At 50.7% G+C, this 14404-nt stretch overlaps 1 protein-coding gene across 1 annotated transcript in view; it reads right to left on the bottom strand.

The window, feature by feature from the left end:
* mRpL43 (mitochondrial ribosomal protein L43) overlaps window positions 1-13816 on the bottom strand; it is a 31958-nt gene extending 18142 nt beyond the window's left edge. The window contains exons 1-2 of the mRNA XM_068354483.1: window positions 13764-13816; window positions 2811-2917 (exon numbers count right to left, since the gene is read on the bottom strand). Coding sequence (XP_068210584.1) covers window positions 2811-2917; window positions 13764-13816 — 160 coding nt within the window. The remainder of the gene's footprint in view (window positions 1-2810; window positions 2918-13763) is intronic.
* Between the last annotated feature and the right edge of the window lie 588 nt (window positions 13817-14404).

Raw genomic sequence — 14404 nt, forward strand, 5'->3', positions numbered from 1 at the left:
CGCGCGTAGGAAGATCGTCAGTGCTTGCGCGCGAAAGAAGATCGTCAGCCAAGAAGATCGTCGGCGCTGGCGCGCGTAAGAAGATCATTGGTGCTTGCGCGCGAAAGAAGATCGTTAGCGCTTGCGCGCGGAAGAAGATCGTCGGCGCTTGCGCCGTACGAAGATCGTTAGCATAAGATAATCGGCGAGCACGCGCTAGTACGCTAGGATGCTGGGTCAGCTGACAGGATGATCAGGAACTGGGATGTGTCCTTAAAAAGGGGCGGTCATCCCCCGATGAGGACCGTAAGCAGGACTGCTTCAGAGTCCGGAGCCGAAGTCCTTCGTTGCAGTGCAAGGTTGAGCTGGAAGATCGGTAGGTCAGCTGGCTCAACACTGGAAGATCTGCTTGATACTCCAAGGAAGGGTCTCTATGAGAGACCTTTCCCGCGAACGGGAGAGGTGCCCTTTGTAGAAGAGACTAAGAGACACTCACAGGCTGAATCACTGTTGAGTGCCTGTGCGCTATCTCAGGAAACTCCAACGATGTGCGCTGATGCGCAGGTGAACGTTGGCGCGCAGCCCCTGGAACAGGATGTCGCTGGATGGCAGTCTCAAGAACAGCAGGAACAGCAGGCGAGCGCTTGCCCGCAATTGCGCGCGAGCGCGTAGGAGAACGTTGGCGCTTAAGGGACTTACTCACAATGTGAGAAAGCCCCTTTTGTCCCGAAGGGACCGGTGCCCGTTGGATAACGGGGTACGTGGGCGTCCACAGCATCAGCAGCCAGGAACGGAGATGGCTGGTCTAATCAGGAACAATCCTCCGAAGAGGGGTCTCTATGAGTGGCCTCTCTCGCGAACGAGAGAGGTGAACACTTCGTAGAAGAGACTTGAAGACACTGGTGATGGCGCCCCTTAGCGCCGTTGGATCAGCAAGCTGACCTATAAGGAGCAATCCTCCGAAGAGGAGTCCTTAAGAGTGGCCTCCCTCGCGAACGAGAGAGATCACCAGACTGATCCTGCAGCTGCAGGTGCGACCGCTCAGCCCCAAGAGCATTGCCACCTGAAGTTTTCATGTGCCCAGCCTTGCAACCGCTCAGCTCCTTGAGCATGGTTACAAGTGCGGTTGCTCAGCACCAAGAGCCTAAACGCCTAAGGACCAGGAAAACCAATCCAGGAATTATTAAGGTATGAGAAGTTCCCCCCTGCAGGGGGAAGCTCTCACACCTGGGAAGGGAACCTCCCTCGGAAGGGAAGTTACCTACCCCTGGAGGCGAACCTCCTTAGCATTCTAAGATGAACTGAATAGCTGACAGTTGTCACGGGAGGACTTCTAAAAGAAGGGATAATACCCATGACAATGTCCTAGAGAGACGGCAGCGACCGCAGACTCCCCAGGCACAAACAGGACAGCTCGGCTTCGTTGGCACACTTTAGTCAAACGAAGAAAAACTGCATAGTTAACTGGGAAAATAAAGTTAAATAATTATTTAACAGAAATTCCCCCGGGAGGAACTCCGAAGAGTAACCCCGATGGAAAAGCAAAACATAAGAATTGAAAATTAAGTATGTGCCCTCCTCCCCCACTGACATTCACGGGAGAAGGGGGAGGGTGGAGAACTGTAACAAAAACAGAATTATAATTATGTAATTCATCTAAGAATGATCACAAATAGTAAGAACCACTGACCCCCAAAGGGATGTGTTCTCCACAGAGAAGCTGAAAAGTTAAAAATACAATTAGATTTCATTAAAAATAATTGAGACAAATAAACAGAATAGCAACCCAACCCGCAACGGAAAAGGAGCTTCCGTAATAGTATGTAGTAGTAGTAAGGGGTGAATGACCTCGAGTAGAGAGAGAGACCGTAGTCAAATTAAACTCCCACATTCCCTTTGCTGAGAATCCAAGTTCCCCGTAGGAAAGGAGGAACAGCGAAGATAAAAGATGAATGAAGAAAGTCCAGCGATGACGATTCCCCACGGCGGCCGAGTTAACGGAAAAGCCGAAGGAAAAACCGATGGACTAAGAGGGAGAGGCCGTACCCTACGACGTGGAACCGTGGTGGCCTTGCACTACGCAGGTGTCGTTGTCGTACATAACACACACAGCACAAACACTGAAAAGAAAACTTACTACCTTTCTATACACAAATATATACTGTACATAAACATAAAGAATGTTTATATATATATATTACAAGTATAAGAAAAGGTAAGTAAAAAGACAAAAAGCATTAATGGCTGTCAAAGAGGCGAGGGTGAAAGCGGACACGTCCGATCACCACCCGAGCCAAAGTAAAAGTGAGCTCAGCACACAGGTGTCTGAGGGGGGAGGGGTAGCAAGCTACCCCTCCCTACCCCCCGCTAACTAGCAATGGGGGTAGTAAACCCTCGTTAAAATTCTAATGGCTCGTCTTTTCAGCTACGCCGAAAGTAATACCCATATTAAATAGCGTGGTTAGTACTTCAGTTACGGAACAAAGAATATTTCAAAAACAGTAACATCAAAGATACTGATATTTCATATATAAACTATAATAAGACTTATGTCAGCCCATTCAACATCAAAACATTTGCTGCAAGTTTGAACTTTTAAGAATCCAAACTTTCCCACTTCCCAGAAATCCCTTTTCCCAACAAACTATATTCAACTTCCTCTGAAAATCAAGCAGTATAAGGACATTCACAAGGCCACCCTTTGGCTGACGTTTTGTTAAAATCAACATAAAATCTTGCAGCAAACATGCAAGTAAACCAAACCAGAATCACATAATTGGTGGAGTGCATCATAGTGCTTAAGAATATTACTAATAACCAATGTTTCTTACAATACTCAGCCTTAAGACAGGGTGATTTGTGTCTTCGAGGTTTCACGTATACAACAACTCCTGGGTTTTCTCTGGCAAAATGTATTAGCTCTTTCTCGATATACTCCCTGCAAAATAAGTAATAGATGCATTAATTATGTAAGGGACAGAATGCTTAAATTCTCATAATTACAATACCGTATCATGAATTTTTGCAACTATTATGAAGGAACGAGCAGCAATGTACATCCATTTAAATATGTTATTTTCATAATAAAATAAATTTTTGAATATACTTACCCGCTGGTTATATAAGAATAGCTAGCGTCCCTGACGCCTAGGCAGGAAATTCCCAAAATCTCGCGCAGCTATCGCAGATATGCCAGGTGTACACTAGTGCCCTCACGGTACAACAGGTAGAACTATACCCAACCTCTTCAGATTTTCCATGCCCCATGGTCTTTAGAGGGGAGGAGGGTGGGTTTTTTAACTTATATAACCAGCGGGTAAGTATATTCAAAAATTTATTTTACAGTATTATGAAAATGACAAATTTGTAGATGATTTGTATTTTTCCTAAATATACAAACCTTAGCTATTTACATGGGGTAATTACTTCGGCGTAGCTGAACGAGGAGCCATAAAAGTTTTAACGAGGGTTTCCTACCCCTCCGCTAGTTAGCGGGGGGTAGGGAGGGGGTAGCTAGCTACCCCTCCCCCTCACACACACACCGGAGAATACTCCACTTTACTTAGAGGTAGGACTTTTCTTGGGGGACAGGGCTGGTGGGCACATAACTGTAAATAGCTAAGGTTTGTATAGTTAGGAAAAATACAAATTATCTACGAATTTGTCATTTGTTCCGTAACTGAAATACAAACCACGCTACAGTATTTACATGGGGTGACTTAACCCTTAGGAAGGGTGGTAAGTCCTGGCCATACTGGCTTTGGCTTGCCCGAGGATTCCATATTCGAGCGATCAAGTACTCAGACAATAGGGAATCCCTGCTCCTCGCTGGCGGCTGTGAAACTGCCTCGGCCTACGTAAGGTGTGTGCGAAGGTGAAAAGTGACTTGTCCCAGGCAGTTGCCCTGGAGTCCCTCAGAAGGAAATCCAGGCTAGGACTCTCCTTATACCACCTCGTCAGGGTATGGGGACATGACAGTATTACACCTAATACTAGAAACACAAGGAAGCATGGTCTACCTGCAGTGGTTTGAGGTCAGCTGTGCAGAGAACCCAGGATGCTGCTTTCTCCGTGGGAGGAGAAGATGAAGGAAAGAATAAGGGCCAGACAGATCTTTTCATTCATGCAGACTAACACCAGGTAACAATGCCCTCAACCTACTGCTACTTGTCCATCAAGGAGCCTGAGGTTTAGACCAGCTGTTGTGAAGCCACCACAGGGCTGATAGAAACGTATCGAGCTTCCTGTGGGTCATGTCTTGCAGGTAAGGGGCTGAGAAGAAGGTCTGATGCTTCAATATCCCCGCTTGTAGGACCTGCGTCACTGAAAGATGCTTCATGAAGGGCAGGGACGTATCTAAGCCCCTGACATCATGGGCTCTAGGGCGATGCGACGGAGAAGGGTCAGGATTCAAGGCAGGGTGTAGCACCCTGCAAATCCGGGCCGAGATGGTACTCCTGGAGACCCTTCTCCTCGTTACCCAGGATCCACGAACGAGACTTGAGCCTGGAGACGAACTGCAGCTGTTCTCTGAAGACACCAGCTCGGACTCCCTACCGGCAAAGTAGGAGATGGTCCGAGTCATCTGCTACAGGACGGAGACTCGAACCCTGGAAGGAGTCGAATAGCGGGTCCGGCACTCCCGGATTCTGAGTCTCGGCAACAAACCTCAGGGATGAACCTGAATGTTGCCTCTCCCTAACCCCCTGAATGGGCGAAGTCGTAAGAGAGACCATGAGACTCGCTTGGCTGAAGATAGGCTAGCAGGAACACTGTCTACCCAGAAAGGTGGTGGTCTGGGGACTTACGTAGTGGTTCGTCAGGGGGTCTCTTAAGAGACTCGAGGACTCGAACCACGTCTCAAGGAGGAGGTCTCACCTTCGACTGAGGGCAGGAGAGGACAAGGCTTCGCATGCGAAGAAAGAGTTCCAGCGGGGGGAGAAATGTTTGTCCCTAGAGCCAGGAGGCAAGACTGAAGGCTGAGGGATAGCCTTTCACAGTCGAAACTGAAAGGCACATTTATCCCGCAATCCCACCAGGGGCTCCGCTATAGCTGGAAGTGGCATCGTGTGGAGGGATGCCCTCTCCCCGACACCGGCCACAGAAACTCGCCCTATCGCCTGGGAGACTACTGCGGAAGACTTGCGCAGCTGTCCAGGCCTCCTTTTCGCCACTTGTTGCGAAAATCCTCTCTCTTTGAGGGGATGCTGGATAGACTCCCGGCAGGAAGTGGCGCAAGCTACGGAGGCAACACATCGATGGTGTCCCACCGTTGCTGGAAGGCATCCTACCAGAGGGCCTTGGGATCCGTGACCGGGGAGCAGTACAGCGGGAGCTTGCAGCTCAGTGCTGTAGCGAACCGGTCCACCGAGGAAGCCCCACCGAGGCAGGACTTGTAGGCTACTTGAGGATCCAAAGACCACTCGGAATGTGGTGTCCGTGACACACTGCTCAGACTGTTGGCGAGCCCATTCCTTTGCCTGGAATCAAGCGAGCTGCCAAGGAGACCGAGGGGGACTCGGACAATCCCGGTATCTCTACCGCAGGATGGGATGGTTGTACTGAAAAGTACCTCCTTGTCTGGACCAGAAAACCATCACTGTGGTGTTGTTGATCCTCATAACCACAGAGTAGTCCGCCAGGCTAGGCGGAGCTACTGAAGTGCCAGAAACACAGTTTCCGTCTCTAGTAGGACTAGAGAAGATTCTTCCTGGTTCTGACCACCGGCCTGAGGACCCGTGGATCAGAACGTGACCCCCCCCCCTTTCCTTTGACGCGTCCGAAGACAGCATCAAGTTAGGGGGAAGGACGAGAAGGACCTATTGTAGGCCCTCGTCAGATTCCCACCCCTATGGGTTCGTCTGTACTGGTTGTCCCCTAGGGGTCTCGGCGTCTGGGGAGACGTGCCCCCGACTCCCCCGCGCTCCGAGTCGCCACTGGAGATAACTCATCTTGGGGCGACTGTGGAAACCAGACGGGCCAGGGAGGAGAGACGTAACAACCTTGGGTTGGAGGGTCTTCTCGTGTGAGGAAAGGTCTCGCGACCTTCCTCTGCCTTGGTACCCTGTCGTCTGAAGGGATGGCTACGGGAGATAGGAGCCTAAAACCAGGCTCGGTATACCAGACTCTGAGAGGGCCGCGGGGAGGACTCCTCGAGGACCACCATGATCTTTAGAACTTGGTAAAGTCCGAGGAGCTTGTCCCGATGACGAAGAAGGGATGCCTTCGAGTCTGCCAGGATCGGCCAGTCACCCAGGAAACGGAGTGGCCGGAAGCCGATGCTGAGAGCCCGTGAAGAGATCCGAGAGGAATGAATGAATGATTTAAAGTTTTCAGGCATCCTGATCCGAGAGGAAGTATCGGAGAACTGTTGAGGTGCCGTGGAGAGGCCGAAGCACAGCCCTTGAACTGGTATACTGTATCCGCCTTCCAGGCGGACTCCAAAGTACTTCCTTGAAGATGGGTGAACCGGGACCGGAAGTACGAGTCCTACCGGACCAGTGTACACATGAAGACTTGTGGTCTCACCGCAAGGCTGACCGCGTCTGCTGTCGCTATGCTGAACGGAGACTGTTTGACAACCCTGTACAGAGTTGAGAAGGGAAGGAGACGATTACGGAGGCCTCGAAACCCGTTGGCCACCTCTTGGAGGGGGCATCTCTCCGACATGGACTGGACTTCCGCCCGGAGGGCCCGTCCCCTCACCGATCCCTACCCAGGGAGGAGGGAGGGGCTCGAAACCAACTGGGACTGTTGAAGGAGACAAGCTCGGAGAGCTGGCCCTCGGCCTAGTCTCTGGCGCTCTCCATTCCCTGAGACCAGAGCAAGCTGCACTGGCGTAAGGGGGTCCTTGGGTGAGTAGAACTCGGTCCAGGACCGAATCCTTTCCTTACCGAAGAGGAATCTCTGAATCTGGGATCCCCTTGAGGTTTCTCCTGAGGGCCAGAACCTGCCAGAACGTAAGTTCGGACCCCCTGGAGCTCCTCCTCCTGATGGACTGGCAGCAAGGTCTCCCATCCCCGGAGGCTCTTCCTGGGGAGACTTGTAGACATGCCCCAAGGGTCGAACTGGATCCTGTCGGATCCTTGCGGAAAACAGGGCCTTAGAATCCTTCCTAGGAGGGAAACAGGACCCAGCGATGAAGGACGTAAGGCTCCGCCCCCTCCGCACAATAGGACCCTCAGGAAGAGGCGGGGATTCTCCCAATGGAGTGAAGGGGGAGAGGACCGGGTCTTCCGACCCTCCTGGGGATGGGTAGTGCTCATTCGCAAGGGAGGGGAGATTAAGTCCGAGGAGGGCTCATCGCCTGCGTAAGGACTCGCGAAGGGACAGGCTGGTCCTTGGGGGAGATATCATGACAGAGATTCCTCTCACCCCTTTAAGGGGGAGAGGAAGCTGCTACTGATTAGTGTCCCCAGTCAGAAGGCACAGGCTCATCGCCTGCTTGAACATTCTGACGACGGCATCCCACCAGGAATGCCGGCCAACCCTTGTGCTGACAGAGAGTCCCTCTGGAGGGAAGAGGATCGTTCGATCCTCTGGGGGAGATGACACATGAGGGTTCGCCCGTAGAGAAACTGCAAAGAAGGGAGAAGAGACCTTTGACCTATCCGGAAACCTCCCCCCTCCGGAGAGGGCGCTGCTCTGCGCTGCGGGGGAGGGAAACGCGGAGGTGGCCTGACCGCCATAAGCCTCGATGTAAACAAGGAGCGGTCGCGTCGGAGAACGGTGCGCCGATCACGCTGACAATCGCGCGAAAAGCACAGATCTGGGTAACGCTTGAATAAAGCATGCGTAGCAGTATAACCGCGCCCGCATGCCCGCGTACCCGCGTGAGCGTATCTGTGTCCGCGTGAACGATCCCCGCGCTTCCACGTGTATGCAGATCGCTGGCGCTTGCGCGTGAAAGATCGTGGGCGATAGCGAGGGAAACCATCCCACGCGCGAACGATCTCGGCGAAAAAGATCGCCGGTTGCATGTGGGAAACCATCCCAAGCGCGGAAGAACAACGCTGGCGATCTTCGGCGCTTACGCGAGTAAGAAGATTGTCGGCGCTAGAGAAGACCGTAGGACAGTGAGCAGGAAACCATGGTGCCCGCGTGCATATGATCTCCAACTATGAAAGACGATTGTCGGCGATTCGCGCGAGCACGGACGATCTTCGATGCTCACGCGTGAGCGAAGACTGTCGGCGCTCGCGCGCGAGAGAAGATAGTTGGCGATCATGGGCGGAAAAACCTCTGTGCCCGTGCGCGGACGATCCACGACGATCGCGAGCGGGGAACCGCGAGCGGATGATCCGTGGGATGGATGCGTGAGCCTCAATGGTAGCGCGCGGGAACCCATCCCGTGAACGGAAAAGATCTTCGGCGCTTTCGCGAACTGTGAAGATCGTCGACGCTCGCGAGCCTAGCGCCGAATCCGAAGATTGGCGGCTAACGGCTGTTGGCGATCGCTCGCGGAGCACCGCGCGCAGATGGCCTTGTTGCCGTGGGCGAGAAACCATGAGAACGATCATCGGATCTTATGCATACTAAGAAGATTGTCGGTGCTTGCGCGCTTAGCGCCGGATCCGAAGATCGCCGGCTAACGGCCGTCGATGATCGCGCGCGGACGGCCTCGTTGTCGCGCGCGGGAAACCATCCCGCGCACAGACCGATCCTCGGCGCTTACGCGCACTAAGAAACTCGTCAGCGCTTGCGCGCCTAGCGCTGGATCCGAAGATCGCCGGCTAACAACCGTCGCCGGGTTAACGATCTTCGACGTTCGCGCGCGGAAAAACCGCGAGCGGAAGGGCCTTGGAGATCGCATGCGGGAAACCATCCCGTGCGCGGGCGATCAACAGCATTTACGCGTTAGCACGTAACAGAAGATCGTCGGCTAATGATCCTAGACAATCGCGAGATCGCGCACGGGAAACCATCCCGCACGCGGGCGATCATCAACGCTTACGCGTTAGCGCTTATCAGAAGATCGTCGGCTAACGATCCTCGACGATCGCGGGATCGCGAGCGGGAAATAATCCCGCACGCGGGCGGTCTTCAGCGCTTACGCGCGAGTGAAGTTCGTAGGCCCATGTGAAACAGAAGATTGTCGGAAATGGTTGAAGGATCGGCTAACTCATAGATCAGGAACTGGGATGTGTCCCTAAAAGGGAGGGCATCCTCTGAAGAGGACCAGGAGGTCTACTTCAGTGCCGACGATCAACTGAGAGACTGCTAAATACTCCGAGGAGTGGTCTCTGTGAGGTACCTTTCCCGCGAGCGGGAGAGGTGTCCTTCGTAGAAGAGACTTAGAGACACCGTAGGCTGAAACGCTGATGAGCGCCAGTGCGCTATCTCAGGCACCCCAACGATGTGCGCAGGGAACGTTGGTAGCAGCCTAACCGAATACTGGAACAGGGTGTCTCTGAAGGCAGACTCAGGAACAGCAGGAACAGCAGTCGAGCGCTAGCGCGTAAGGGAACGTTGGCGCGCAGGTGATACCTGGCACTTAAGGGACTTACTCAAGGTGTGAGAAAGTCTCTCCTGCTCCGAAGGGAGGAGCCCGTTAGATAACGGGGGCGTGGGCGCCCAAGGCGCGTCTGCAGTCAGGAACGGATACAGCAGGCAACAGGAACACTGAGGGACTAGAGACCAAGGGTCTAATGTAGTCTGAGTAGCAAGGCCCCGAGGGGATAAGTTGCGAGACCCCGAAGGGTCAACGCAACGAGAAACCGAAGTTTCTCCGTCACTAAACACTGAAGTGTAGAAGTGACTAAAGTTACGAGAACCCGAGGGAACTGCATAACTAAAGCTCCGAGACCCCGAAGGGTCAGGGAAAAAAGAGAAACCGAAGTTTCTCTGTCACTAAACACCGAAGTGTTAGTGACTGAACAGCAAGCTGTTGACGACAGGAACAAACCTCCGAAGAGGAGTCTCTATGAGTGGTCTCTCTCGCGTACGAGAGAGGTGAGCACTTCGTAGAAGAGACTGGTGATGAAGCCCCGAAAGGCCGTGAGATCAGCAGACGTAAACAGGAACAATATCCTCCGAAGAGGAGACTCTGTGAGTGTCCTCTCACGCGAACGGGAGGGGACACTTCGTAGAAGAGACAAAAGGAGCAATCCTCCGAGGAGGAGCCCTTAGTGTGGCCTCCCTCGCGAACGAGAGAGGGCCAGACTGATCCTGCAGCTGCTCAGCCCCTTGAGCGTAGCTACAGGAGCGACCGCTCAGCCCCGAGAGCATAGTCGCTAATACCATGGTCTAGACTTGCAACCGGTCAGCCCTTTGAGCAAGTCACAAGGGCGGCCGCTCAGCACCAAGAGCAACCGCCTAAGGACCAAGGAAAGTAAAAAGAGAAGTTAACAAACTACCCTGGAGGCAAACCTCCTTATCGTTCTAGGATGCAATGAAGAGCTGGCAGTAGTCACGGGGGAACTTCTAATAGAAGGGAACGACCCTGACGAACGCCTTGAGAGACGGCGGCGAAGCCGACTCCCCAGGATAAACAGGACAGCTCTGCTTCGAAGGCACACAACAGGCACGAAGAAACAGCATCGTAAACTGGAAAATAAAACGTAAACTGGAAAATAAAACAGAATAATTATTTAACAGAAATTCCCCCGGGTGAAACTCCAAAGAGAAACCCCGAGGGAAAGAACATAAGAACGAAAGAAGGTATGCGCCCCCCTCCCCCACCCGGCATGCCCAGGTGAGGGGGGGGGGGACGAAGGTTAACAAAACAGAATTATAACATTAAAATTATGCAACTGACTTTGAATAATCCAAGGATCACCAACCCCCGAAGGGACGTGAGCCCTGGGCAGAAAAGTTAAAACACAATTATATCATAAAAATAATTGAAATAAATAAAACGAAATAGCGACTCGGTCCTGAGAGGCTATCGTAGGCGTAGTACGGAGTAAGAGGTGAACGACCTCAAGAGAAGGGCCGGTTTCCACGAAGGCAACCATGGTGGCCTAGGAGTGAAAGGCTGTGATCAAGAAAAGATCGTAGTGGCCTGCAAAGCCGGCGATACTCTCGTAGAACGTACACAACACACACCGCACAACACCGAAAGCAAAGGAAACTTACTATTTTCTATACACCAAAATATACATAAATATCAATAATGTTTAAATATACTGTATTAAGTATAAGAAAAGGTAAGTTAAAAGACAAAACAATAATGGCCGTCAAGTGAGGATAGGAGCGGAGACTTCCGATCGCTATCCGAGCCAAAAGTAAAGTGGAGTATTCTCCGGTGTGTGTGTGAGGGGGAGGGGTAGCTAGCTACCCCTCCCTACCCCCCGCTAACTAGCGGAGGGGTAGGAAACCCTCGTTAAAACTTTTATGGCTCGTCGTTCAGCTACGCCGAAGTAATTACCCCATGTAAATAGCGTGGTTTGTATTTCAGTTACGGAACAAATAACATTTTTAAATATAAAACTTACCCGCTGGTTATATAAGAATAGCTGATTGACACCCTTGGTGGTGGGTCAGAGACAGCTACATAATTGGAAATTCACTTAAGCGTTACACAAACCACTTAAGAGGTTCTCACCTGCTAAGGAAGCTGACAGCAATGCTCTGCCTCATTTTGTCTGCTATCCTTAGAAGATCCAGCGGTCCACCCATGGGGCTGATGATCTCTACGAGCTGTCAAACGGTTCAATAACCTATAACATGACAGGACCTCAACTAATACCCTTGTTCCGGGCACTCTCTAGGAACAAAATGACCACCTGACTAGATCAAAGATTGCGGAAGATTGTCGACCAATCTTCACGTACAATCATAAAAACATATATAACAGTTCCAAGAGAAGAACAGGGGTACTAGAAATATAGGGAAATGTAGTGGTGAATGTCTCACCTACTACTTCACTCGTTATTACGAGTGAACCCAAAATGTAGACGTCCTCATAAAGAGACTGAATACGATCTAAGAAATGCAAGGAGAATACAGGAATACCTCTTCACAAGGCTGTTTTCGCGATGCTTTGCAGAGAACAGATTAGTTTAAATGTTACAGAAGCTCCTATAGCTCTAACTTCATGAGTCTTTACTCTTTCAACATGTTACGATCTGTCACACAACAATATCAAAGAACTCTTGTAATTAACGTCTATACTAGACGATAGAGCGTTTTAGACATAGATAGCGCAGGCTTCTTGACCGTCCACCAAAGTCATGAATAGACTCTTAACCTCTTTGGTCCTGTCCCGATAAAACTCCATCGTATTAGCCGGGTAAAATACTCTTCAGAGCCATTCACAAACCAAATTCGAGAGGATATAGATCCCGAAAGATTTAGGCCATGGATGAGAAGGAAGTTTGTTAATGATCAAGAATCCAGGATGCAAGGCGCCTATGGCTTAACCATTGTGAAGTTCATGTTCTTGCTAAAAGATTGAACTTCACTGGCTCTCAACTATAGTAGACTTATTTAGAAAGTCTCCACAGTTAGGCCTTAAAAAGAAACAAAGTGTAAAGGCTCGGATCTGTCACTCCCGTGAAATTCCAAAAACGAATCCTAAATTTAGGCTGGAGCATCTTGCTGACCCTTCTAACTCATCTCAAATGACCTGAGAAGATCTATAAGGTCTTTATTTGATAGATGCAATCTTCTGCGTCTGCAGACAATTGTCCGCATACTCCTGTAACCCTTGATGGTCGAGGAGGAAAAAACGTGTTTTCCTTCCAAGGTCTAAGAAGAAACAGGCCGCTTTTGAGTTACCAAATGAAGAGTCTTTTAGCTCTACACTACTCCATAAAACACCCTAACTGGGTTGAAAACCTTGAGGCAAAGGTCCCTTGTACAAGCGATAGCCTCAGCTGTCTCCTTCGAACAACCTCTTGATCATAGGGGTTTTCCAAAATACTGGAGGCAGCTAGACCTAAAGCTTGATGGTTTAAAATAAAGCGTTCGTGATCCTGACACAGGAAAAAACGGACTGATGACATGCTTCCAGCAAACACCCAGCATGATCCCAGCCTGCTGTATATGCTCATCAAGTCGTGAGAGAGAGAGACAAGATCTAGACCTCCTCCCAACACGCATCCATATCAGTCGCAAGAAACCGATACTGAAGCTAGGCCTGCTGAAAAGAAGCATCAACAACATGAACCTCATGCTGTGAAGTTAAGACTTGATCGGTGTACCAACAAATGTTCAACACACTTCAAGTCAAAGTTTGACGCGAGAAAGCATTAGCTGTGAGGCGAGAGCGACGCGAAGAAAAGACAAGTCTGTCCATACTGCTGTGAGCCAAAGACTAGACTGTATACGTCTAATATGCGACTATAATGTCGCATGTGCTTGCATCCTCTTAAGGTGCTAGGCGTGCTGTATGCTTTCACCTTGTCGAGTGGATACAGCGCTCTGCGTACGTCTCGCCTGCTGTAAATCTACAGCGTGCTGCACGTAGGCAACAGTATCGTGTCCGGTCAGTGGCACAAAGGAGCAACTGTTAGTCTATCATGATGCGGAAAAACCTGACTGACCTTATCCAGTATATGTCTAGGCTGGCACATGCGTCTAGGTTGCTTAGGATTTCAGGTTGACATGTTTGTCGAGAGAGGCTCGCGTGTAACCTGCGTCCGCATGAGTGGAGACGCGTATCCCGCAGATCGCGAGGATGGGACAACTAGTTGAAAGGATCAACTTTGACTGTCAGCGTCTGTGACCGCGTGCACGTCTGTGCCGCTACAAGCGTATGTTCTACCGCCTCGCGCAACAAGAGCCTATCTTTGCGAGGAGACGTTGCTGAGCATCGGAGAACTATGCTGTATGATACTAACGTAAAACCATCCCTTGGATCTATGGTAGTCCTTACTCTTTTAGGAGAAAACATTCTTTCCCCCCAAGAATCATAAACGCTAAAAAGAGATGAAATTGACCTCCTTTAGCTCACACCAACCCTACACTCGCGGGGCAGCTTGTGCGCCAACTCAAGCGTGAGCGAAGGCTAGAAGAGATCATCAACCGCAGCCCCGTGAGCGACCTAGGAGAGTCCCTATGACATTTCCAGCGCACCTTGTGTGTGACCTGAACGTATCCCATGCTATGAGATATCGTTAACAGTAGTCGCTCGACCCCAGAAGAAAGTCCTAAACAATTCCTCAAACTGGGGGCGGAGAGGAAGTGTAAACAGAAGCAAACTGAGCACCTCTTCTCTCGAAGAATTATGTGTCTTACGGGATTTTGGCGCTGACACGTCACCTTTTTTCAACAGAAAAAAACTTCCGGCGAACATCAGTAACTGAGGGATAAGTTACCAGAAAACCTACGACTCCTGAAATGTCTCGGACGTATTGATTGTTGAAGACCAAGTCTAGGTTTTGCATCCTTCTAAGAGGACAAACTCTGTCTTCCCTGACTGTGCTTCAGATTCCAGAGGAAGAGCCAGGATTATATATGATTCTTCTGACTTCCACTCCTC

The sequence above is a fragment of the Palaemon carinicauda genome, chromosome 30 (assembly GCF_036898095.1).
Source record: "Palaemon carinicauda isolate YSFRI2023 chromosome 30, ASM3689809v2, whole genome shotgun sequence".
NCBI classification, from domain to species: Eukaryota; Metazoa; Arthropoda; class Malacostraca; order Decapoda; family Palaemonidae; genus Palaemon; species Palaemon carinicauda.